Source organism: Podarcis gaigeae (assembly GCF_964106915.1).
Source record: "Podarcis gaigeae genome assembly, chromosome: 1".
Taxonomy (NCBI): Eukaryota; Metazoa; Chordata; class Lepidosauria; order Squamata; family Lacertidae; genus Podarcis; species Podarcis gaigeae.
The window spans coordinates 64,207,058-64,233,228 of NC_139678.1; the positions used below are offsets into that span (position 1 = coordinate 64,207,058).

The following is a 26,171-nucleotide window of genomic DNA, read 5'->3' on the forward strand; positions in this document are numbered from 1 at the left end:
CGAACGCTGACAACCCAGAAGTGAATGCTTCCGTTTCCGAACGTGCCTTGGAAGTCAAATGGCTTCCGAGGTGCGTTTCTCCATTTTTTTCAATGGATTTTGCCAACCAGCAATTGCACCTCGTTTGTTGAACGATTTTCCGGAACGGATTATGTTCAACAACCAAGGTTCCACTGTATATTAAAACCACGACAAAAAATGTGATTTTTAGAGAGAACATAGATCATATGCCTACCAGTCTATCCTCAACCACCTGTTTTGCAGGGATATGCATTCTGACACTAGTGCAGAGCAACGCACAGCAGCCCACATCTATTCAGCAGATACATGTGGAATAAAAGAAATAGAGCCAAACCCCACCAGAAAGGCAAGAAGAGGGATAAACAATTCAAAACCAGAGAAAACCAAGTTTACAGGGGTTTCTTTTGTTGTAAGAATCCAACCTCCAGATATATTTTTCTTATATAAGTCAGTATTTATGCCAGTACTGTTCGCAACAATTTTAAAAATATTGTCTCAAGTCATCTTGTGATGGCCATCTCAAGCAGGCATTCCAGTGCTTTTATTTTTTCCACTCTCTCTGCTGGTAGAGCCCCAACCAAACACATGGTTCTCTAACAAAAAAAGTCAGCACACAGAGTACCATACTTACTGACAATCACCTCAATGTGGCAGTTTGCACCAGGCATACAATGCTGCTATTTGCACGGGCTTCAGCACACACACCATTATTGCCAATATAAGAAGAAAATGCAGACACGCATTTCTTTGCACACATGGATCTCTCTTTGAACCTTCAACTGAAATGGAACAATGCATGTGCTCAGGAAGTCCATGTGTACACTAGAGAGCACAAATAACTCTGGATCAAGGTGAATTACCTTTTTTAAAAAAGACATCTTTATAATTTCTATTTTCTTTTCATTTTCAAATAAACCGAAGGACTGTTGAATTTCAAGCCAACTGATCTCAGCAAGATTTAAAAGGAGTCAGTGACATTCCCAGAGAGGAAAAAAACGTCAACAAACCCTAGTAATTTTAGACCTGAGGGAATAACATTCTTCAATTTTATAATGAGACGGCTGAAGGACAAATGCCAAGAAAAATGAAATAAGAGCCTGTGCCTTTAAAACATAACTATGTTATGTTATGTAGTGTATGTGTATTTGTTTAACACTGAGACACAAGACCTTATTCTTCCCAATATTTCCCCCCCTAAACTGCTGATTTCTACTAAAGAATGCCAGAGTTCCTGGCAGAGTTGCACAGAACCAACATTATTTTCTTCCCCCAGTACTAACTGGCATGTAAAACTTTATTGCTGAACACAGTGGTTTCTGTTCCTTTTTTAAAAGGCCTCAGTTAATTACCAAATAAGACTATGAAAATAAAAGAAATGAGACCCATTCTCTCCATCACTATATCTGAAGCCTATCATGTGAGTTGCCAATTGGTTTTTCTAATTCTACCAACTCAATATCTGCTGTTAATTTGCTTGCTCTTTCAAGAACATGAAGACTGTCAGCAAAATCCATGATGCATTACACAACTTATAATTGGAAAAAAAAAATTCTGATGGTTTACTGACAGTGTAAAGGGAAAGTATAAAAAGCAATGGAAAGCAGTAACAACTTCATGGCTATTTGTACTAAAATATAATTGTAAATGCAGTAGAAAAAAAGCAGAACCTCCATCTCGGCTCCTAGGGCAAGAAACAGTACACAGAATTATGACAAATGACTGAATGAAATCAACTATTTTAGACCACGTTACAAAGCAGGGATGGAGAACTTGTAGCCCTTCAGTTGTTTCTGATATATGGGTAAGATTACACCATGTGCATTAGAGGGAGAGAGCACATGCACAAAGTGTGAGTGATTTAATGGATTGTTACAAGATCAGCATACTTCCACTAGATAGATAGATGATAGATAGATAGATGATAGATAGATAAAAAGGTAACAGTAAAGGACCGATGCAGTTAAGTCCAGTCGTGAACGACTCTGGGGTTGAGGCGCTCATCTCGCTTTACTGGCCAAGGGAGCTGCCATTTTTCCATAGACAGTTTTTCCGAAACCAGAGCAGCGTACGGAAACACCATTTACCTTCCCGTGGAGCAGTACCTATTTATCAACTTGCACTTTGGCGTACTTTTGAACTGCTAGGTTGGCAGGAGCAACAGGAGCTCACCCGATCAAGGGGATTCGAACCGCCAACCTTCTGATTGGCAAGCCTAAGGTACAGTGGTTTAGATTGCAGTTCCACCCACATCCCTAGATAGATAGATAGATAGATAGATAGATAGATAGATGATAGATAGATAGATAGATAGATAGATAGATAGATAGATAGATAGATAGATAGATGGTAGATGATAGATAGATAGATGATAGATGATAGATAGTTAGATAGATAGATGATAGATTGATAGATAGATAGATAGATAGATGATAGATTGATAGATAGATAGATGATAGATAGATATAGATGTTACCAAAAAGGACCAATGCAGCAGCAAGCAAAAGCTTTAGCAGCTTCGTCAGCTGCAAGTGGCTGGAAAGCCAGACAGGATGTTGATGCTTGTGACTGTTGCCATGGGAAAAAAGGGGCAGTCCATTCTGTACTGAGCACCGGATGTTAGCTCAGTGTGTGTCATGTGACCCGTACTGGAAGTACATGGGTGGAGTTTATTCTCTCTGCTGTTGAGTGCAGACATGTTTCTCTGTACTGCTGCAAAGGACAGAAATAAAAGCATGTAGATACATTTCTGTCTGTTTCTTTCCCCTCCCTGGGGATACCAAAGGGGAGAGAGAAGGAATGGTGTGTTCTTCTCACATCTGGGAAGAATCGCCGATTACTGACCTCACCTGTTTTCCTGCCGGGAGTCGCAGGGGGAGGTCAACAAGGAATTCAGCCGGTGCCTATAGCGTGGCACATTCCTCTGACCGAGGCAGGATTCCAACAATAGATATAAAACCCTCATAGCAAAGAGTGCTTGCATTGTCAAGAGCCATAGAACAGTAAAATGTACACCAGAGGGATCCAACAAGGCCCCAAGGTACCATGTTTGGTGTGCCAAAGCAGCGCATTGCATGTACTTTATGTGAAGAGTCTTGAATCCGCCCCAAGCTGCACCTGAAGACAGCACAAAAGCTTCTGCTGATTCAAAATGTGGATTTTGTTCAGAGCCAAAAGGTAAGATTGTATTTCACTAATCACTACTGAGCTACAATGGATACTATTGACTCAGCTACACTGGTTACCAATTTCTTTCCATGCTCAAGTCAACATGTCCTGGGACCAGACTATATCTCAAGAATTTCCCCTCCCCATACAGGAAGGCTGTTTTCCTTCTGGGGGCCCTCAGGTCATTCAGCTAGGGCCTTTTCAGATGAGGTGCCTAAGATTTTGAATAATCTCCCATAAGGTTTTGCTTCATTGCAGCTTGCTTTTAGGTGGCGCTGATCTGAAACATTTGTCTGACCACGTTTCAGTCACTAGGGTAGGGTATGCAATATAAAGTACCCCTGAAGAAGGTAGGAGAATTTCATTTGGGGGGGGTCCAGTTTTAAAAACTAAGAATTTGATGACACCGCAGTTTCCCTTAAACATGCATTACATGTTTAAGGGAAGACCACACATTGAATATGGACATTCGAAGAGGAGTCATGCACGTTAAATTTTGGTGTGCTAAATCTCTTGTTTCCTATTGCCGATACTTGTTTTATTCTTTGATTCTTTTCTGCTGGGTTTGTATTGAGTGTTGAATTGACTGTGATTTGTTGTGTTTATATGCCAATGAAGTGGTATTTCACTTTGGAGAGATTAAATACTCTTATAGTTCCTTCTGCCCACCCTTGCCTGTCTTAGAGACGTGTCCAGCACAGTTAGTTAGCCCTTCTGCCACATTAGGCAGCCCAACTAAACATTGTCAGAGGTTCTAGTATCACTTCTCACTACAAAACCTTTTAGCACTTCACAGTGGAGATGAGCACCTTAAAATCACATGTAGTCTATCGTAAAGGGATGTTTATGTCTGGGCCAAGTTTACACTAATAACGTATGTGCATTTATGGACATAATCACATTAAATTATCACCTCTTGATTCTATAACTGCATTCTTTCTGGTGCCAGGGGAAAAAAATATTAATTTGCCCAGTCATTTTAAATTATGGTACTTTCAAAGGGACCCTGAGGGTCATCTAGTCCAAACTATGTTGGCTTGTGTTGCAATATTCTGTAATTTAAAAAGTTTCTGTGTACCACTCTGAAATCCATTTTTGGATGAAGGGTGGTTTATAAATTTTAAAAATAAAAAATTAAACATAATTTAAAGAGGGCAGGGAAAAATCAGGCCATGTATCAATTCTATAGAGATTCTTACTTTTTGTCAGGGGCTATATTTTCATTTTCAGAAATGAAACTCTGCATCTAATGGCTTTAAATACTACCAGGCCCATCAGACAAAGCTCAATTTTTCTACACACTAGAGACTATAAATATGCACCGCTGCTCACTCCAATTGCAAACGCACATGAATGCTCCTGTGTTTTGTAAGTTATTTTCCACATACACATTCTATTAAATTGTAAGTTAGGAGGCACTACTTGAATTCTCTTAGGTCTGTAAAAAGCTTTCAGATGTACCGTGAGAAATCACCTGTAATGAATACAGACTGATATTTCTTTGCTATAGCTGCACTGAGTTGGCAATTTACATTTTCTAAATATATGGGTTATATTCAGTTTTCCCAATTTGATGGCAATTACTCTTTAGAAACCTCTTGACAGGCTAAAAACTCTAAGAGCTGCAGCTGTTATTCGTGGTTTGATCCCTCTCATGAAATGAAAACCACTAACTATACCAGTGAATGAGGATCCCTCCCCCAAATTCCAAATGAACTTGTCAGCATGTCTCATTTTAGGGCCCAATAATCTTTTCAGCCACTGCAGCTGCACCACCTCCTCCTCAATAAGATGCAAGATATCCGTAAATAGGTGCAACATAGGTGCACATAAAAAATAAAACTTTAGAAAAAAGATCTGTCATAAACTCTCACACTCGTCATCAGGTTTTGTCTGATCCAGTATGAAATCTGTGCATGTGTATAATATCGTAAGTCTGTTCAATAAGAAACTTTCCTGCAGAATGCCATACATATGCACATCCATCCATATACAATTTTATTTATTTTAATACTTCTAAGCTTCCTTTCATCCTGGTGATTTCCACAATCAAGCAAGACGCGTAACCAGTATTTCTCAACATGTTAAACCCATGCCCCCTTTTAGCTAACATAAAAATGCCTCTTTCAAACCTAGCTCCCCTAATTATTTCATTTGAATTTCTAAATGTATTTTAATTGTGTGACTTAATTTTTTATTTACATTGCACACATTTTTGGACACGCACAAGATCTTCAGATGCTTGAGAAACACTGCTGTTAACAATAATACTGGCAAGTCACAACTTACAAAACTAAAAAGTTAGACAGGCAATAAAGCCAGTTTAAAATGTTTGGGCAAATAAAAATATTTTGACCTGGCACCGAAAAGACTGGCCTGTCAGCACCAGTCAAACGTCCTGGGGAGGATATCACCAACTGATGGTACTCAAGAGAAGGGCCTCATCCGAAAATCCTAATACATGAGCACACTGTTATGGGAGGAGCCATTCTTCATTTTATTTGGTTCCAAGTCATTTAGGTCTTTAAAGGTAAACACTAGCACCCTGATTGTATAAGGGGTTTAACTGAGCTGAGAGGATGCCCTAGAGAACAGGCTGGATTAAACTTCTGGGTACACAAGTTGTTCATAAAAACAGGTGAATCATGGCCTTTAAGTTTGGTACAATTTCTTCTTTTTTTAAAAAAAATAATAATTCATGGTCAAGAATTTAATACTGACAAAGTTGGGGATCAGTAGTTAGCAATAAGCAGTTGCCTCGTTTCTATTTTTTCTTTTCTTTTTTGCTGTTTTATTTTAATGGATTTTGTATTGTTTAATATGTTGGTGTTCGGTGAAATACTTTTTAATATAAAATTAATACATAAAATGCTAAGCCATGTAACCATGTGGTGAGACTATTTTCAGTGGGGGGGGGGTGCATCTGGGAAGAGATAAAGCTCTCCTTCCTTCCCCACCTTGTGATCCTGTTTCCATCTGAACAATACGTATACTCTCACCCAGCTGTTTCAGAGCTAAAAACTGACATCAAGATGTGTTACATGCCTCCAAACGAAAGGTGAATTGTTAGTTGGAGGGGAGTTCAAAGACATTACATTTTCAGTGTGTCAAGGCAGACAATGAATCCCAGGGTTTTCAACATCTTGGTGAATCGCCAAACATCACAATTTGGTGATAAACCGTGATGTTTGGCTGACGATAAACGGTGATGTTGTAAAAAGCTGCATTGGCCCCAGCTAGCGAGGTGCCGTGTGAAACTGCCACAGCTTTCACGATGGGCGATACGGCTCTTTCAGCTCGGTGCCTTGCAGGCTGTAACCAATACAGCTGGCCCCAGCCTGCAGCTCAGCAGTTGGGCAGAAAGGCTCCTTCCCCCCCCCCAGCTGAGTGAGCCCCAAGTTCCCTGCCACTTGCACGCAACCAGCAAGAACCTTGGGGTTCCTTGGTCAGGCTGCCTCCACCTTCGCTGGCATGGGGAGCAGGCAAACTGCCTTGCCTGCTTGCCCCCCACTCTTCAAAGATAGACCAGGCGGCAGCAGCCAAGCACACTGAGCCTGTCAGGTTCTGTGCGATAAGACTGCCTTAGCCTGTGCAGGTGTGCTGCCTCTTTCATCCGTGGGTCTTTCACCCCAGGAGAAGATGTGGCCCACCCTTACGGGCAAAGTCCACAAGACACGGGGTGCAAAGCCACCCTATCCACACCTTGAAAAGAGGGGCTGCTGGCAAGCCCCTACACCACCTGGCTGCCTTCCATCGGGAGGGTGGGCTCCATCTTTCTGGGATGAAAGGCACAGCACACCCTCTTAGACAAAGTTAGCCAGGCGGTAGACAAGCAAGGCTGCAGCCCGGATCGTGCTCCTACTCTCGTGTAAGCAGGGTCAGGGTCAGGCTCTCTTAGTAGGGGAAGGGGAACACTTTAATGGAGCCCCCATCCCGCCACTGGCTCCTGCGAGCCGATGGCAGGTCTGGGGCTCCTTAAAACTGCTTTGCTGAGGGAAGGGCAGCAGCACCCTCTTCAGCCAAGCCATTTAAAGCAGCAAGGGGGGAACAAGCTGTATTAGCTTGTTTCTTCTTCTGACAGGGCAGAGTGCAATGGCAGTTTCACCAGAGGTATATCGCTGGTGAAACTACTGCTGCTTGAGTCCCTCTGGCTCCAGCTCCCAGCTGGTTTGTTTCTTCCTCAGTGCGCTGGGTGCTGGAGGCAGAGGGACTCAAGAGCGATGACGGTTTCACCAGCGATATATCGCTAAGTGAAGCTGTCATCACGGTCTCTTCCCCCCCATACTGTTCCTGGGCAATATATTGATATACCACCCAGTGCTATTCTGCATCTCATGTTATTGTTTCCCTTTTCGGCTTGAGCAATAGAGAGATGGTTTGGATGTTAAATCTGGATTTCATTTTTGCCCTTGTTGTTGTTTAGTCGTGTCCGACTCTTCGTGACCCCATGGACCAGAGCATGCCAGGCACTCATTTTTGCCCTAGAACTGACCTAAAAGAATTGAAAGCTGCCGTGAGAGTCTCAGCGTGAAGCATTTCCCAAACATGCTCACCAGTCTCCTTAACCTATAGGACTTGATGTATTAAAAATCACTTCTCAATTTCCCTGCCACCAGTTGCTCTGACAGTAATGCAGTGATGAGCAACTTTCCAGCAAGTCAATACAAAATCACAAAACGGTTGCTTTCTGCAGTGCAATCCCTGCCATTTAGAGGTTCTGCTCTAGGTAATCCAAATATGAATGGGTAGAATCCATTATGAGACAGAGTTAAGAGTTCAACTGCTTCTGCTGAAAGAAGAAGGTCATTCTGAGGCCATTTTCAATGCTCACAGTCTCTGGTTAGGAAACATATTTCACAATTTTCTGTCACTTAAGATTTTATAACTTTAAGATGTTACTTTCATGCATGCAGAATATAAAAGCTTCCGAATACAGGTTTTTAAAAAGTAGGTTCCAAGTCTCAGAAAGCAGTAAGCATTCTGTTTACAAATTATTTTCTTTTATAAAGGAGAAACGTAATATTTAAACAGGTTGCCATCAAATTTTTCACTTTGTTCACTGCTCCAAACAGGAATTATGTAAGGGAATGTGAAACGCCATACTTGCATTTTAAAACAAATCCCACCTAAATTTAGGTAGGTTCTCTCTCTCTCTCTCTCTCTCTCTCTCTCTCTCTCTCCACACACACACACACACAGAGAGAGAGAGAGAGAGAGAGAGAGAGAGGTATCTTGGTTTAAGAACATCCCTGTTTACAAACTATTTGGTTTACGAACTCCACAAAACTGGAAGTAGTGTCCCGGTTTGCAAACTTTACCTCGGTCTAAAAATGGAATCTGAACGGTGGAAGGGCACTGGCAGCGGGATGCCTCATTAGGGAAAGCGCTCCTCAGTTTAAGAATGGTTTCGGTTTAAGAATGGGCTTCCGGAAAGGATTAAGTTCATAAACCGAGGTACCACTGTACGTGAGTAGTTGGCAACTAGTACACCCGTGGGTTGTATGGCCAGTGGATGACTTTTTTCTGGTCCATCACTAGACGATGGCCTCCTCATAGCCAGTTGCAATGAAAGGTTCAGACAATCCATATGAGTGATGGGAGGAAGAAATATAAGAACTGTAAAAAACGAGCAAAGGCAACTTGTTTTATTCAAATGCTCCACACTTAAGTACGTGAGAATACTAAGCTGATGAGTATACTTTCTGCAAGGAAGAGATGACATAGGAAATTGGCTCAGACACAGTACTTGGCCATGGAAACATGCTAATAGCAAGGCAAACAGTATATGGTGTAAGTCATATCTGAGCCGCTGACAAATGCTAGTCTGGGTTTCTTCGGTATACAATGGTGCCATTAGCCACAGACAGCCCCACTCTGTCCTCTGCAGAGATCTGCACTGCGTCTTATGGCACCCCAACTTCCTACTGTCTGCTCTGCCCAAGGAAGAAAGCATTTGATTTCAGTTCTCATTCAGTTAAATGAGGAAGACCTCAGTTATAATCAGCAGAGACATAGATGGTGGAACAAAGAGCTCAAAAACACGCAGTATCTAATCAGCAAATTACCCACAAAAGTGTTGGGAGAACAAGCAGGCATACAATAGCCTTCAATATCAGTCTCTTTCAGAAAGCATCACACTAAACCAGGTGGCCTTGGGGTAGTTTTACAGAAACAATTTGCAGTGTTGGTATAAACAACAGTGCTCCTTTTCTAACATCATTTAGTCAGTGTCAAACAAATGCAGTCTTTACTATAGTCACTAAAACAAGACTGTCCCAGTTTTTATAGTTGCTCATGTTTTGTCTGATTTTATTTTAGTTTTATATCCCACCATAGCATGCTGACCTTAAGCTGATTTACAATATTCAACCATTTTCTCCATAATACCAGTGTATTACTCTCTCCTCCAAATCTTGGACTATCAATCTAAAGATATATAAAACAAGAATTTTAGGATCCAAAGTCTGAAAATTGTCAGCTAAAAATACTAAAACCAAAACACAAAAATGTTGGTAACTTTCCCGTATCAAATACAAATTATTCTAGCATTTATCATGTAAATCTGGGGTTCTAATAATTTATAAAAAAAACAAGAAAGCAAGCCAACAAGCAAATATTGAGAAGATCATAGGAACAACTATTGAAAACCATTTTCAACACTTTTACAGCAGAATCAACAGAATTTGTCAGTGTAGGAATTTTTGCATATTGCTGAACAAATCACACACACAAGCAAAGAAAGTTTAAACTGAGACTTACCAAGGAGCACCATATATTCGGAATCCTTTGACTGTTACTTCAGAGTCTTGCAAGTAAATACTGTTTGTCAGAAGTGACTGAACATTGTCAAAGTCCTCTGGTTTCAATTTGGACACAGAGGGAAAGCGGTAGTAATCCTGTTTAACAAGGTCTGCCATGAATTCTTTATCAAATGTCAGTTCATGATTCCCAGCAATCACTATTTTATATTCATATGGCAAATTTCCTGAAACAACAAAAAAGCATTTAATAAGCATACCTGTGCCCAGGTTTTGTATTTTTTTTTATGCGCACTTAAAGACACAATGGATATATTTGCATTCCTGTGAGAAACAAAAGCTATTACGGCTATTCTGTGCAATCATATATTATCACTTATGTAAAATATACCAAGAAAACGCATATGTATGTGTGTATAGATGCATGTATTCAAAGTCTAAGAAAATGATCCTCTAGATAACTTGATGTGCCTAATTTACTTAGGCTGCAATGCTATGCATAATTCTCTGGGAGTAGCCACTATTCATAGGACTGACTTCTGAGAAGACATGCATAAAATTCTTCATAGGATTAAGGAGTGGTAAAAGAGGGAATATCTTCCACTCTGTTGCATGTTTTCCCACTAGAGAATGTGGCCATGGCCATACAGAATGGCATACAGGATGATTAATTAACATGGCCAGTGGGTGGATTGGTGTGTGTTCTATTCTTTTCACTCACTAGGGATCTAGTTGTATGTCCATTTCCACAAGACTGAAAGAAATATAAACATATTTCAGTCCCATCTCTCTTGTGAACTTTATTAGAAACTATGAAACACATTTTACCTATATTATTATTTCTGTTTAAAGGGTCCTCCGACCCTCTTTGACCTGCTTTTCTGGAGAAGCCGTGGCCTCAGGGAGAAGAGGAATTGGCAGTGTTTGTCTCTTTGCCCCCTCCCTCCAGCACCAGCAGAGCTCTGGAACCAACCCACTGTATTTTCCTCATAATTCTTGATGGATGAACTTCATTCTGCCTATAATAATTCATGGGACTTAGCATGTTCTAAATGCCCACGTCACAACACTTTCATAATACTGCATGGGCCTGGAAGGAAGAGCTGACTTGACACTCCTAGTTTCACAATTTCTTTTTCTGGTAAAGGAAACAGAAAATAAGTGTTTCTTCTTTATTAAAGAAGAAACAGTCAAACAACCAATATACTTCTTTCCAAAGCCAGCTCTTTTAAAAACTGGAGTGGGAGCTGGGGTTGAAGGAAGGCTTTGTTCATTGAGCCTCACTCCTTTTTCATGCCTCTAGCGCTAGTTACAAGAACAAAGTGCAGGCAATCAAATTACAGAATATATGGATCACATTCATATCAACACCTCCTGAAACTGAAAGAGGTCAGAATGGGGTAAGTTCATTCTCTGATTAATTTACAAAATAAGCTGGTATGCAACCTTGTTGGCACGAATGTACTTTTACAAGGCTGACTTCGTATTGACAAGGGGTTGCATTCACCAGGTAAAACTATTTTAACTACCTCCGCACACTGCGTTTAAAACTGGTTTCTTAAGGTACAGTGTTGTTCTTGCACATTTTTAGTGACAATCAGTTTAGAGATCAATTAAAGATAGAGCTAACGAAAAGTAAATCGGCTGTGGGTACAATACTAAGGAAGACATTTATCATATAAAATGTGAATATACATAGCTTTTGTTTTGATAGATTTAAAAGCAAATTGTACTGAAAAATGAATGACATATAATCTGATAAAGAAAAGACCCACTAGAAAGCAGGATGATACACCCATGAGTTCCAAGACTCAGTCACAAAGTATGGCACTATGGCAATGTTGCAACCTTTGGAATGATGACCCTGCGCTCTGCAGTTTCGCCTCTGAACTTATGCATCTGTCTAAATGCCTGCCTCTTCCAGGAGTTTCCAATAAACTCTTAGGCAGAGAGAAACAAACCTGAGTGCCCCTGAGCATAGGTAGAAGGTATTGGGGCCCTCTGCCACCTCCTAAGACTTGTTGTTAGAATCAAATAATTGTAGAGTTGGAAGGGACCCCAAGGGTCATCTAGTCCAACCCTCTACAATGCAGGAAACTCAACACAGAATCAAGTTTCGAGTTGATTTGAAACTAGCTGCAGTGCTCCAACTTGTGCTTATACAGTGGTACCTCTGGATACGAATGGGATCCATTCCGGAGCGCAACCCACGTCTGCTCGTGCATGGGTTTTTATATTATTTCATTTTATTGGGAAAGATGATCTCTAAACCTTGAGCTATTTCACCTTGTATGTGCCCCCCCATGCCCATGGCAATAAGATTTATCTTAATATATTTGGAAGAAATGTTTTTTAACTTGCTTTTATAACCACTATGGCAACATAGTGGACATGTTATGAGGATCATTTCCCAGGGCAATGTTTCCCAAAATTCATCCCACTCACGTGGACCACTTGAGCATTACTGAGTGACTTTATCTAACACTTGATGATTGTTCTGCCTGCTGTAGCATAAGGTCCTGTGATAAATGCTGTATTCAAATTGTGTATTTGCACCATGGACCACATGAATGAAGCTCGTAGACCACTGGTGTTTAGGGACCTTTGCCCGAGAGTGATTTCCGGAAAGGTCACAGAGCACATCTAGTGCTGTTACATTCCCTGAGAATATGAGGCTTTTCAAAAGTTCACTCAAGCTTTTGAGCAAGTAGTTGACAACAGGTAAAAAAAGATATAAACAGCCCAGGATCAAACCAAATCAGACAGCAATCATGGAGATAGAGTCCATACTTAAAAATGTATAACCCACCCCCACCCCAATTATTTCTGTGAATATCTTTGAGACACCAAAAAAGGTGTTTTGTTATGTTTGTCAGGGACATGTTTTTGTTTTCAGTTATCGGGCACTCAATGTAATATTAAGCATTTTTTACAAAGTAACAAAAAATACATATATAATATTTTTGAGGATAGGGTTTTCTGAATAGCAAGTTCACCCCTCCTCCCAGTTCTTAGCTAAAGCATAATAGACTGCTCAGCCTGCTGTAATGCCAATGTTCAAACTATTGCTCAACAGAGTACCTCACTCAGATACCTGACTAAGCTGATTCATACATATGACAATATTGTCAAATTTCCTACTGGTGAACATCCTTGGCTCATGCTTTTGCATTTTCATAGAAGGAACCACTTCCTCCTTGGAAAAGCAGATAGTGAAAGGTATTAAAATGCAGGAAATTCAGCCACTATCATTGTCTGTAAACTAGGGCTAAGATTTCCAATAACCAAACAAAATTAATTATTATTTGGAGGTGGAATAAAAAAGCAACAGAAGTGATTATGTTAAGACAAGTAACTAAAAAAAAAGAAGCAGCAGAAAAGCCTCTAGAAAAAAGATGAGCTCACAGGTTTCCAAGAACCAATTGCCACAGATTCATTTCCATGAAAGAGTCAACCTTCCCTTTGTGCACATTGATATTACTCTCAACAACAGCTCCATATGTGCATTAGAGCAACTCCTAGGAATGGAACATTTAATCTCTTTAACCAAAGTACTATGACTTGTTCCTGCGGCTTTCTTCTCAAGATCTGTAGCTCTTAATATATTTTACAATGAACGAAGTCAACAATTCTAACATGTAACAAGATCCACCTCTCAAACTACTTTGCCAAATCAACAACTATATTAGCCAAACTGTCCAAATATAATTATCACCTTTCTTTCATAATCCGACAGAAGAATCTTTAGCAGCACAACAGGGATGAGATGCTAACTTTCAACACACAGAGAGTGGTGCCAGACTACAAGCATTCCTCAAAACTAATGAGCAAATATTTATGAGGGGGGTGGGGAAATCTCATAAGCACTACATTTTAATCACAAATTTTACCTTTCACCAAATAAAAATCCTTCAAAAGTGATATTTGAATTAGGCAGAGGCTGAAAGGACATTCAAGAAGCATATGGAAAATCCATCAAGGCAGACAGAAGAGCGAACAGCCAAACTGTTTTGGTTTTATGCAAGGAAAACACCAGGCTACAGCACAGGGAAAAGCAAAGGCCGAGACCTACCGAGTCCTGCGATAAATCTAAGGCTCACACATAAAAGCTCTCCTTTGTTGAAAATGTTGTTAGACACAACAAAACACAAATGTTACGTAAGAGCAAGCTCTGCCTCTGACCTTTCACTCTGTAACCGTCAGGCTTCATTAATTTTCACAAGGCCTGACAGCTCTAGCGTTAATACTCACGCTTGCTGATCGAGCCACACAGCAGGTTCAGACTGCTACCTTCTCCTCTGAAACTCATGCATTAGGGTTCCTTCCATGCTGGCAATGGAAAACCAAGTCTAAGAAACATTAAACACAAAAAACTACGTTACAATAATGCCAGGGTTGAGCCATAAACCCATCAAGCAGGGAGAGTAATAGGAGTCCCACCTAGTCTAAATCTCTGACTGGGCAAGAGCACATATGGATCTCCGTTAGAGTCCACAATACTGGGATACATTAAATAAGTGTATTCCCAAACCAACGAGAGTTGAAATCCATTGGTGATCCTCTGCTGGCAAAAGGCATCCTTTGGTGGAAAGGGGTGGGGGACACTTTTTCTGATTCCCTCTCGCTTGCACCCTCTTCCCCCTCATAACCTGCTCAGACACACTCCAGATCAATTGAGGGGGTGGGATATGGAGAGCTGCAGGATGCAAAGGGATAGCTGGAAATTATCTACCTCCCTGATGGATCCTTCTTTTACCACAGGGATGCCACCCTTCGCCATTCCCCAATTAGTGGCTTAAAACAGTATACAGTGGTACCTCGGTTTTTGAACGTAATCCGTTTCGGAAGACCGTTTGACCGTTCGAAAACCGAGGTGCAAAGAGCAGAAAACTGAAAAAAATAGCATGTACATGCAGCAGAAGCCATTTGACTTCCAAGGCGAGTTCAAAAATGGAAGCATTTACTTCCGGGTTTTCGGTGTTCGAAAACAGAAATGTTAGGCTTCTGAGACGTTCGAAAACTGAAGTACCACTGTACATGCTTGCCTAATGGCAGGTTCCTTAGAAAACTTAGCATCACCGACTGGAATAGGTGACTTTAAAGGGGGCTATATATGTAGGGGCCAATTAAAAATTTCCACAGCAGTTAATGAAAATACTTGCTTCTACAAATTTATGTCTCAACCGTAACATTATTCTAATGTAACTGTTTGTGATTGGTACCCTTTTAAAAAAAACTTCATTAAGCAAAAGGAGGGAGGGGGAAAGAAATGTTCCGTATAAGTGAAACATTATTTTGTTCCAACAATTATTTGGTTTCTGTTTATATCATGGTTCTTTAATAATATATAGCAGTTGCTATATATTATTATATCTTAAACACACTTGCTAAAGAGTAAGCCTTGATGAATACAGTAGGATTTACTTCTGAGTAGACATGGATATGATTGCACTGTAGAATGGTTAATATGACTCTTCAATATATTCCAGCAACAAGTTCCCACTAGAATTTACCAACGAGGGCTCATTATTTCTTTGTCTTAAAATTATGGCCCAATTAAGCATTTACATCCCATTTTGGGGCTGTGGCTGGGGCATATCAGTGTACAGTTCAAAGCTCTGTAGCCTTAGATACTTTCTGGAAACAAAAATAGCACTCCAGCAAGTATTTAGGATTGTATTGTCAGTCATTTGGTTTTTATTTAATTTTGAATTTTATAATGTAAAACAAACAGAAAATACCGAAACAAGCAATATCTCTTACATTACACTGCAGAATTGCATAAATCTAAATAAATGTGGAGATACAAAAAGGTCTTATCAGTGTATGGATTATCAAAACCATATATTATGATAGACTAGACTCGCAGTGTTTCCCAACCTTGTGCCTCCAGATGTTTTTGGCCTACAACTCCCATCATCCCTGACCACTGGTCTTGCTAGCTAGGGATGATGGGAGTTGTAGGCCAAAAACATCTGGAGGCACAAGGTTGGGAAACACTGGACTAGAGGGTGGCTCTGTTCTGGTTTGTTCATGTAAAATAATAACACCAAAGCATACAGCAAAACAAATTGTCTTAGTGTTTTTACCTCTGGCTACCTTTAAATTGTGTGATCTTTTTCCCAATTAAGCCAACTGCCACAGTTTACTATACCAATAGTCAAGTTTGCTTAAATAAAAGGTTTGGTTTCTTATGATGGCTTGAGCTGCCATAAGAAAGTGAGTGTTTAGTTCTTTATTTTTAACGCTTTGGTATTTATTTTAAAAGAGATACAAAAACACTCCACACTGTGGAGAGGGTGAAGTAAGTTGGGTGGTAATAAGGGCAATTTCAGAAAAACCTTAAAGGAATATCATATTGTAGACTCCAAAGTCACTTGTTTTTTGCTATCATTATCCGTTATGATAAGAATTGTCTCTCAGCTGGCATGCATCATAATGTAAACAAAGGTTTGGAACCACCAGCCCCCAAGTTACAAGGGTTGGTATAGCAAAGCCCTTCTTAAACATAGATGCTTAGATCAAAAGACAAATGCATTTATTTTTTCTGCCGAAAACTTTACTGTACTGCCTGAATTTCCACTGGTTATGTCTGGAACACAAACCTAAGATGTGGCAATGCAATCACTTTAATACCTGTTAATTTGTCCACTGTATACATATTAAGCTTGTTCTACATTCTCATGTAATTACTTATCATCTTACATACATTGCCATAGGTGGACTACATATAACCTACTTAAAATGCTCATTGCTTGAATGCCCAGGCATCTGAATTTGTGTGATTTCAAAATGTGTGATAATGTTGAAAATTTTGCTTGAATTTTAGGGGCATCACTGCAAAAACAGTCACCAATGTTTTGTATTGTTTAGCACCTCATATCTGAAAACATCAAAACAATCACGACTGAGATATGTGTATTTTTAAAATGTTTACTACAGCAAGATAAATATATCACAGATACATTCCTAGCCCAGCCTTTACACAAGAGTGGATTTTGACCTATCTAGCACTGTTCAAAAGTTTGTATCTGTTAGAAGTATGCAACATGAGTTAAACTGCTTGTATTCACTTTTGTAACTGTGGAAAACATTAAAGATTCTCTGATAAAAATATAGCTGATTTTTAAAAAGAAGACACACAACTCAGGTTCTAACTACACTGTATCTCTATTGTACTTTTTGTAAACCATTTTACTGTAACTTTCATACACCTTCATTGTTTGACAATAAATTGAATTCTGAATCTACTGCAATGATAAATTTACATGAAATTGAACTATCCTGAAATAGCCCAATAGTCTGCAGGCAGATAGCAGAAAAAATGTAATATAGAGAATAAATCTAGGTCGAGTTTTGGCACTCATTCCTTATTTGCACAAGAATAATTTAGAATTAGCTGCACAGAACCTAGTCAGAAAGCTATAGGACTTCAGCACTGTTTGCTTCTTCTGTAACCAGTACATTCAAGATCATTTTCTATTTATGATCAGACACTATAAAGACTGATTTATTATGGCAAAAGCTTTCATGGATTATAGTTCACATCATCAGATACACAAAATGTTATTCTCATTGGAGACAGGCAGGCAGGCAGACATAAAGGTGACAAACACATAGTGGCCACAAATGTCAATGAAATGCAAAAGGTACATTCTGTGACAATATATAATAAGCACAATCACCATTCACATTAGCAGTAGCTGGTGATAAAAATCTTTCTAGCTTAACTATGCTACCTAGCAACTACAAATGGGAAATAAAACTGTAGATATAGTTAGGCCTCAACAGGAACCAAGTGGTTGAAAAATTCTAGGTCAGCATTTTTACACTGGAATCTCCCTTTGAAGTACTTTCGATGAAGAATAGTGACTTTCAGGTCAACAGCAGTATGTCCTGGGAGACTCTCATTGGTTTCTGGTTGTTGCCTTTATTAATGTTAGCTTTGTGTTCATTTATACTTTGACAATGCATCTAATCTGATTGCCCTATGTAGACAGCAGAAGGACATTGCTGGCAGGTAGCGGCTTATATTAGTTGGAGAATGATCCAGGGAATGAACCCCAGATGGTTTGGCATCATTAAGTCCTGTAATAGTGCTGTCTGAGCGCCAAACTACATACATGCTGCTATTTGTATCAGGAAGAAGCTTCAATTGGGACCAATGCAAACTTCCCTTCCATTACAAGTAATTGCCCTGGAGGTGTGAAACCTACAGGAACAGCAGCAGTGGTGAACTCTTCCTCCTTGTTCACAGCAGTCCCGATCATGATTCAGGACCCAAACATCTGCTTTTTCGTGTCTTTAAAAGTTAAATATGATGTTGAACCACATATTTAATGCCATGTGTAATTTGGTCGTACTGTATGTGTGTATTGTGGCAGAGTTGGCAGCTATATTTGTTGATAATTGAAACTCACTCTATGGTGCAACTGTGTGTGTGCGTCCTCTAAGTTCCACTGCCCACAAAAGCTTCTGCATTCACTTCATTGGGGTGGGAGTGGGGGGCAGAAAAATATGAGTGTACCCAGCCACAGCTTCCACATGGGTAAAAAGGAAAGACTAAATGTCCATAATCTTAATAGGTACACCATAGCACTCATGACTTGGATTCAACCTTTGTTTTATTTTGAACAGAGCCTATCCGTTTTTCTTTTGGAATTTTGTAAATTATATCAACGCAACAAGGGATCACAAATTGTACTCCAAGTCTCTTACTGTGATTTTAAACGGTTTTACTATGACTGCACCATATATACCATGGAAACAATTTCACCCTTCATACTGCCAGTGGGCCTAAACAGAAATGGGTGTCTTGAATTTGATTAAAGGCAAATTGAAAAAGAACATTTTTGGCTAATATTACATTAGGCTAAAATATAGAAATGAATCCTCATACTATCTAAATCTAATAAGAAAATGCCATCTCAATTTCAAAACTTTCAAAGCCTTTTCTAGAAGTGCATCACAGATCAATTTACATGGTACCTTTTCTGCTAAGCAAAACCAAATCACAGGTTTCAATTGGCTTAACTTATATTGGAAAGTGAGAGAGTAAATGCTTGAAAATGCAATTACTGCAAACAAACTCCATTTTCTCCTCTCAGAAGGGAATTTCGGTGGACATTTTATTGCCATCAAATAATATTTCTAAAGGCATCAATACACAAATCTATTTCTTTGTAGAATCTTCATTCACTAGATAACCTAATCTCCAGATTTTGAACAAATTCTTCAGAAGTGGATATTACCTTGTACAAAGACATAAGAGTCAATTTTAATCATTTGTACTGAACCAAAACAAAGAACCTAAAGCAAACATCCCTGGAAATGCTTCTAACATCATCTGCCTCTATTTCTGCAATTTACAATTGTAATTAAGGGGTTCCTTTTTCTTAATAAAAAGGAAGTAGAATACTTGTACAAAGAGGAAAGAAGGTCATCTTGTGAAATACTTTTCTGCCTGTAATTAAACTAATTATCAACTTCATGTTGGTGCTGGAGGATGATCCTGGGTTTTTTCATTTATAAATACTTTTTTTCTTTTCAAAGACCATGAGAATGCTGCTATTTAGAATTTTAAAACAGTAGGGCTTAGAAAGAAACACATGAAAGGACTCAGACTGCATATCTTGCTCAAGCAAAATTTGAAAACAATTAGACTTTGGGAGTGGATCAATTGAAAAACAGATGGCATGATCCAGCCAACGGTAAGCACTTCTATGTCCTACTGCTGTTGGTGAGAGCCAAGAATGTGCTTAACTCTTCCACCGAAATCTATGAGAGTTTCAAGTGATTAGCTTGTGCTGGATAAAGGCCAGAAACAGCTCAAACACAATCCTGGCTGTTTTCATAAAAGAAAGACTGGACCAACACTTATAAAGATTTATTGAGCTATTTCAGGAAATTGGATAACAGACTTCCAACCTTTGCCAAAATATTTAAAATAAAAATGAATTGGAAGACACTACCAAATAAATCAACTGATATTTTTCTTCATTTCATTCTGTTTTGATGATTTATAAAACCGGAGAAATACATAATAATAAAACAGTGTTGAAATGGCCTTGTAAGGTAAAACACTTTTGAAAAACAAAATCACAAGCTTTGATGGCGAAACAGACCAATAAACCCTTCCCTCAAAAACTCAAAAGTTTAATGAGCACAGGTGAAATAGTAATGTCTTCTCACTTAAATGTACACCGTTTGGTAAAACAAACTTCTGAAGAGCTACTGCTTGTCTTTATTTGTGTATTGATGATACACATTTATTAAATGTCATTTACTAATTACATTTGCATTGTCTTTGAAACATTTCACCCTGTGCATAATTAAACTATGAAATTCACTGCCTCAAGAGCCATAGCCTCTGCTTATTTAAAAAAGGGATTGAACAAACTTGTGGATGCCAAGAAGATCAATAGATACTGCTCATGACAGCTATATGCTACTCATCATTGCAAGAGACAGCAGGCCTATGAAGAACAGTTGCTGTGGAGCCTTCATGTTCTGTTTGAGGGGTTCCCAGAGGCATCTAGCTGACCTCTGCATGCAACACGACACTGGACTAGATATGCCTTAAGTCTGATCCAAGAGGGCTCTTTATTCTCATGCTTATTATGTTATAGTTATTTGTTCTATTATGAAGCTTCTTACAAAAGCCCGAAAGCTCAGATAACTACATCACTATCAGCGAGTCAGTATGAATTAGACAGCACTGCCCTGCTTAATATAATTCAAAAGAAAACCTTGGGGCTTTTTTCAAGCACATGTTTCCCAAAAAGTAGTTAAATGAATAGCTCAGCTGCCACTTGAGCGAGGGTGAATTAAGAGCACAAGGTGCTTGAAACCTAATGATAACAATTCACCATTACTGATAATTATATATTGAAATATATTGGTGTTTTTAGGAACAGCCTAAGCATCATAATTTCACCATTCTAGTTAGCCTGCCATAACTCAAATCAATCTGTAATTTCTTAAATTGCTCACGTGTGACAGAAGAATTGCTTCAAAAGTGTTTTATTACTCCAGTGTTAGATATAATGTTATCCAGAATTTTGGCTTATTGTTCCTAATCATTTAGGAATGTTCAACAAAATCACAAGGCACTATTCTTCCTAGGTTGTTCTATGTCTGGTTGCAGTTTGGGAGTGTGTGCCGATATCTAAAACTTGTCCTGTGTTTAAAAGCAGCACTTTCAACATGTATAAAATTAACACAGCAGGCAGATGCACACACTAAAACCAATCAACTCAGTGATGATCAACTTCTGCTACAGCCTAATGTGGACATAGTGTTTCAAATTGTTCTTTGGCTTCCCTAGTTTCAAATGAAGTCTTAAATCTGCACCAGCACTGATCACAGTTAGATTGCGTTCCAAACCAGAGCTTGAAATCCGGGTTTGATGGCTAAGAAGAGTGCAATACAGATTCATTGGGTTCTAGGAGTTGGTTCTACAGTGGTACCTCGGGTTAAGTACTTACTTTGTTCCGGAGGTCTGTTCTTAACCTGAAACTGTTCTTAACCAGAAGCACCACTTTAGCCTGAAGCACGCACTGCCGGAGCACGATTTCTGTTCTCATCCTGAAGCAAAGTTCTTAACCCAAGGTACTATATCTGGGTTAGCGGAGTCTGTAACCTGAAGCGTATGTAACCTGAGGTACCACTGTATCAGCTTCTGGCTCTTATGAATGATCCTCCCGGAATCCTCAGCATCCATCAGTAGCAAGGGAAGTGAGGAAGACCCTCACCAGTGCTGCTGCTGCTGCTGCTGCCACCACTACTCCAGCTTTTAATATATAGGTATGAAAGAAAGGGATGGGTGGTGGTGTGTATTGGCACTCACTAAGTCAACGGTTGCTTGTGATGAATGCCAAGAGGGCATGGGAAATTTTAGGAATATTTTGGAAAGTAAGTTTCTGCTAAAGGGCAGACAATAATTTGGACCCAAATTCCCCAGATTCCCTGAGTACAATTCTAAGTCAGGAAATCGAAGCAAGAGGCATAGAAAAATAGTGCACAACTTTGTGGAAGTGTGTGTGTGTCTATATCTATATCTATATATCTATATCACTATGCTGGTGATATAAAACTTGTTTTAACTCTTGTAAGGGACAGTATCCCTATCAGTACCCATGAAATAATATGCTACCAAATACCAGTGTTTTAGGAGAGATTATAGCTCACCTAACATACTCCCCAGAAAGTATATATACAAGTAATGATGTGAAAATGCCACCACTGCTATTCTTTACCCCTGAAAATATTTGATCATGCACATGTGGCTCTGTTAAGAGTTGCTAAAGCACAAGATTAGGAAAGTAGATTCCATTCTTCTCATACTGGCCTTGCCAGGACTTTTAATCTGAGTAATTATATAATTTTTAGTAAATTACAAAATGAAATTATAAATTGCTTTTGTAGAGGCAAAAGTTGCTGTATTGTGTCAGAAGATTCTTGTATGAAGAGCCTTTGTGCATTCAAATCTTTTGTGAAATATATACTTTGGCAACTATAGCAAGTCAAGAGCAGAAAGCCTTCTTCACAGTTAGCCAACAATGTATTCCTTGATTTCCTATCACCTCAAGTTCTAGGATTCTGTTCAAACAAACACACTCAAGTTACAGGGTGTTGTTTGAAAATCTCAAGCACCATGACATAAAAAGACAAGTACACTTCACCAGAACTAGTAATTAGCAGTGAAAGTTAACATAATTCTCACTTCAGTCACTTAAGAAGCTTTAACAATTTGCATCTTATTTACATTCCCCACCAGTAAGGTTTTGCCACTTTCATCTCAAAGTCTGCCATGACTGTTTTTACAGCTGCACTTACGGATGCACTTCTTTATTAATAGCGCTATGCTTCCAATACAGCTGTAATGGTTTGTCTTCTGTAGTCAGTCAGATAGATTCTGGAAATCATTTAAATATATCTAGGTGAAGAAGACATTTGTCAAAGTAAGGACTCCCCAGACGTACGTTCCTTGTTTCTAGATGTTCTGTACTCTTCACAGCTGTTCTCCACTCTTAGGCAAAAAGTTTGGGAAGGAAGGAAACAATACTCTACTGCTGATAAATCCCCTTCCCAAAAAAACACAACACACAGTACTAATGCTTCCAAATAATTACTTTGCATTCATTTATACAAAGGGTGAAAAATTCCTTTATTCGAAATGTAATTCCAACAAACTTATCCACCAGTACCAGATAGTCTATATAGAGAATGAAAAGTATTTAACATATCCCCCAAGAGAAAAGTGCAATGGATCTTTCTTATACAAATCTGATTGTACAGTAAAAAAAACTACCGGTATTCTGAAACACCATCCATTTAGAAGTATTAATCAGGGTATGCCCACTGAGTTCATGGTTTCTAATGGGTCTAATCTCATCTGAAGCTGCTGTTTGCATTGGAAAGAGATGCCCATTCACACCAATGGGAATTTCCTCTCACTACAAAGAGCACCCTCAGATGAGAGGTTGTTTTCAGGACCACAGCAGGAAAGAATCAGAACTAGGGTCATCTAGTCCAACCCCTGCGATGCAGGAATCCTGCCCACAGCCGTCCCTGGGTGACTTGAATCACAAACCTTCTGGTTATCAAGTTGGTGGCCATCATTGCCTATATTATTATTATTATTATTATTATTATTATTATTATTATTATTATTATTATTATTACATTATGCCCCACCCACATTCCATAGTTTAACTACATGCTGTGTGAAGAAGTGCTTTTTTTGCCCACATTGTGGATACTGAACCTTTAGTTTGCAAATATAACATGAAACTCCAATTCTAATTCTCATTTTGCACACACACCCTTTCAACTTGAACCATTCAACTTAAACTTCCAACTTCAGCCTTTTTAAATTGAACAGTTGCTATATTTGGGTTTTGCAATTTTACTCAGTGGTCCAGCCAGGTATTTGTAAACCTCAAACCTGTCTGCAGCATGTACTAGTGGGGCAGCTAGATTAGTTTCTTTCAGCAAACACAACAAAGAGGTTTGTGGTACTTTAAAAATGAACAGATTAATAAGCTCAACAACTTTGGCTCCCTAAAATTGGTCAATCCTCCAATGATAATGGGTAGATCACTGCCAGTTCTTTTATACTGTGAGTAGATCGCAGTCTCTTGGGAGTTGAAGGTTCCTGATATATGCTTTTGTGGACCAGAGTCAAGTGTGTATCTTGCAAGAAGCGTACATATACACAAAGGTGTAAGAGGGGAAATGAGGTAAAATGGCAATGAAATGCAAATACTACTGTTGGTAAGAATTCAATTAAAGCATAAATATACGCTAAATAAGCAGTCACTGCCAATAACATCAGTTAAATTAATGATCATCTATAGTGGGACAGTCATCGTCTCTATTCATCCCTAAACAAATTAGAATCAAGCCTCTTGATGAGAGGTTTGAATTTATCAGTTTACAGACTGTACTCTCTGTATTTCACTGTCATTCAGCAACACACCTTTTTTTTTTTTTGCTCTATACTCATTTACATATATGCATACACAATGCCTACTAAGGACGCTTTATGCATCTAAAAAGTTTATGTCATCATAAAAACCTCTTAAGTCCTTAAGATTCCAATTTGTTGTTTCAGTCTTCTCCATGAAATGCAGCTGGTATTGTTTCACAGCATTTTACTTTGTTCTGTTATTGAACCAACCCCCCTCTCTCTCTGTACCTGACCTTACAGATATTTTCTGTGCTTCATCAATGCAGCGTACACTTTGCAAAATTTGCTTAAAATCCATTCTTTCCACAATCTCCAACAATTTTCTAAAACAAGCCTCTAGTCAACACAAGATTTATCTGCATCACTTTTCTGTATCCTTTAGGGGAAAGCAAGCACACTCGATGTAATAAACCAAAGCAAAAAACGCCAGGGCTTAGATGCTGGCTACTGGCCCAGGGAAACAAGAGGATTAATTAGCAAATCAAACTGAACCCTAATACCCAGTAGGAAGCATGGCTCAGAAAACTACCTATTTTTCTTGTAAAGACAGTAATTCTACGAAACTTGATTAACCCCCTGGTATGGGTAATTACAATAAGGTGAGGGTTTGCCACCCTTGTATTAACATAAGTTGCTGCATGTTGGTTTTCAGTGACACAGTAATTCCTCTAATACTGTGAATAAATGCTAACGTGAGAGTTTTAAGACTCAAGCCCTGTTAGCAGCAAATAGTCTTAGAAAACCTTCACTCAGTGGTTGCTTGACCAGAGAAAATTCATTTCCTACCACACAGGGCAAGCCTAGGAGACATTCAGTTGAGCAAGCATTTTCTTAACTCATTGTAACATAATGCTCACATTCACCAACAATTATGGCTAAGTCAAAGAAAAAGAAATAGCACAACAACAATGACAGAGCCCTAAATATCGTCTGCCATGCAGCCTGGGCCTTACAGTCGTATACGGCATAAAGCAAAAAGGCTCTGTAATAGAGGGGGCACCGCCGACCAATTTTAAATTGAATTACACAGCCTGCTAATCTTTATGATGAGATAAAATTTCTTTGAACACCAGACATTATGCTAAAATCTGCAGTGCTTTCTCCACCCGCCCAAACATTTCTGTTTCAGGCTGCTCCTCCATAGCACTGAAGAGCTGTGCAGGAAAACAATGCCCGAACAAATGCAAAGGATTCTGTTTTGCTTTTATTATATACATGTATTCAGGGGAGAGAGAGAAGCATATATACAAACAAATGTTGTATTTCTCTGCCTAGATATTAGAAACTGTACATAAATAATTCAACAAAACATGGGAAATAAATGAAAAGAAATGAAGACCCCCCCCCTGCATTATTGACATTTATCTTAAACAGGTAAAAACCAAATCGAAATATTCAAGAAATTCTGAGTAAACTCATGACTGTTCACCACACTCATCTAATTTTGCTATTTTTTTATTTTTAAATTGTCTGCCTGCCTGCCTCTCTCTCTGTCTGTGTGTTTACTTTTTTGATACACTGAAACCTGTTGATGTAACTTCAAGGTCCAAGAAATTCAGATGATGAGAAAGATCATGTTCATAATACAGTGGTACCTCTGGTACCGTTCCGGAGCCCCGTTCGCATTCTGAAGCGAATGCAACCCACATCTGCAGGTTGCGAAACCCCAAAGTAACAGAACACGTTACGCAGAGCGTAACCTGAAAACACTCAACCTGAAGCATATTTAACCCGAGGTATGACTGTATGTGATG

General features: G+C 39.1%; 1 protein-coding gene across 3 annotated transcripts in view; it reads right to left on the reverse strand.

Moving 5' to 3' along the window:
- The window catches only part of MPPED2 (metallophosphoesterase domain containing 2), a 118,785-nt gene that overhangs the window by 44,827 nt on the left and 47,787 nt on the right, over window positions 1-26,171 (reverse strand). For all 3 annotated transcript variants that reach the window (XM_083752633.1, XM_083752635.1, XM_083752634.1), the window contains exon 4: window positions 9,946-10,171. In XM_083752633.1, the coding sequence (XP_083608759.1) occupies window positions 9,946-10,171 (226 nt within the window). The remainder of the gene's footprint in view (window positions 1-9,945; window positions 10,172-26,171) is intronic.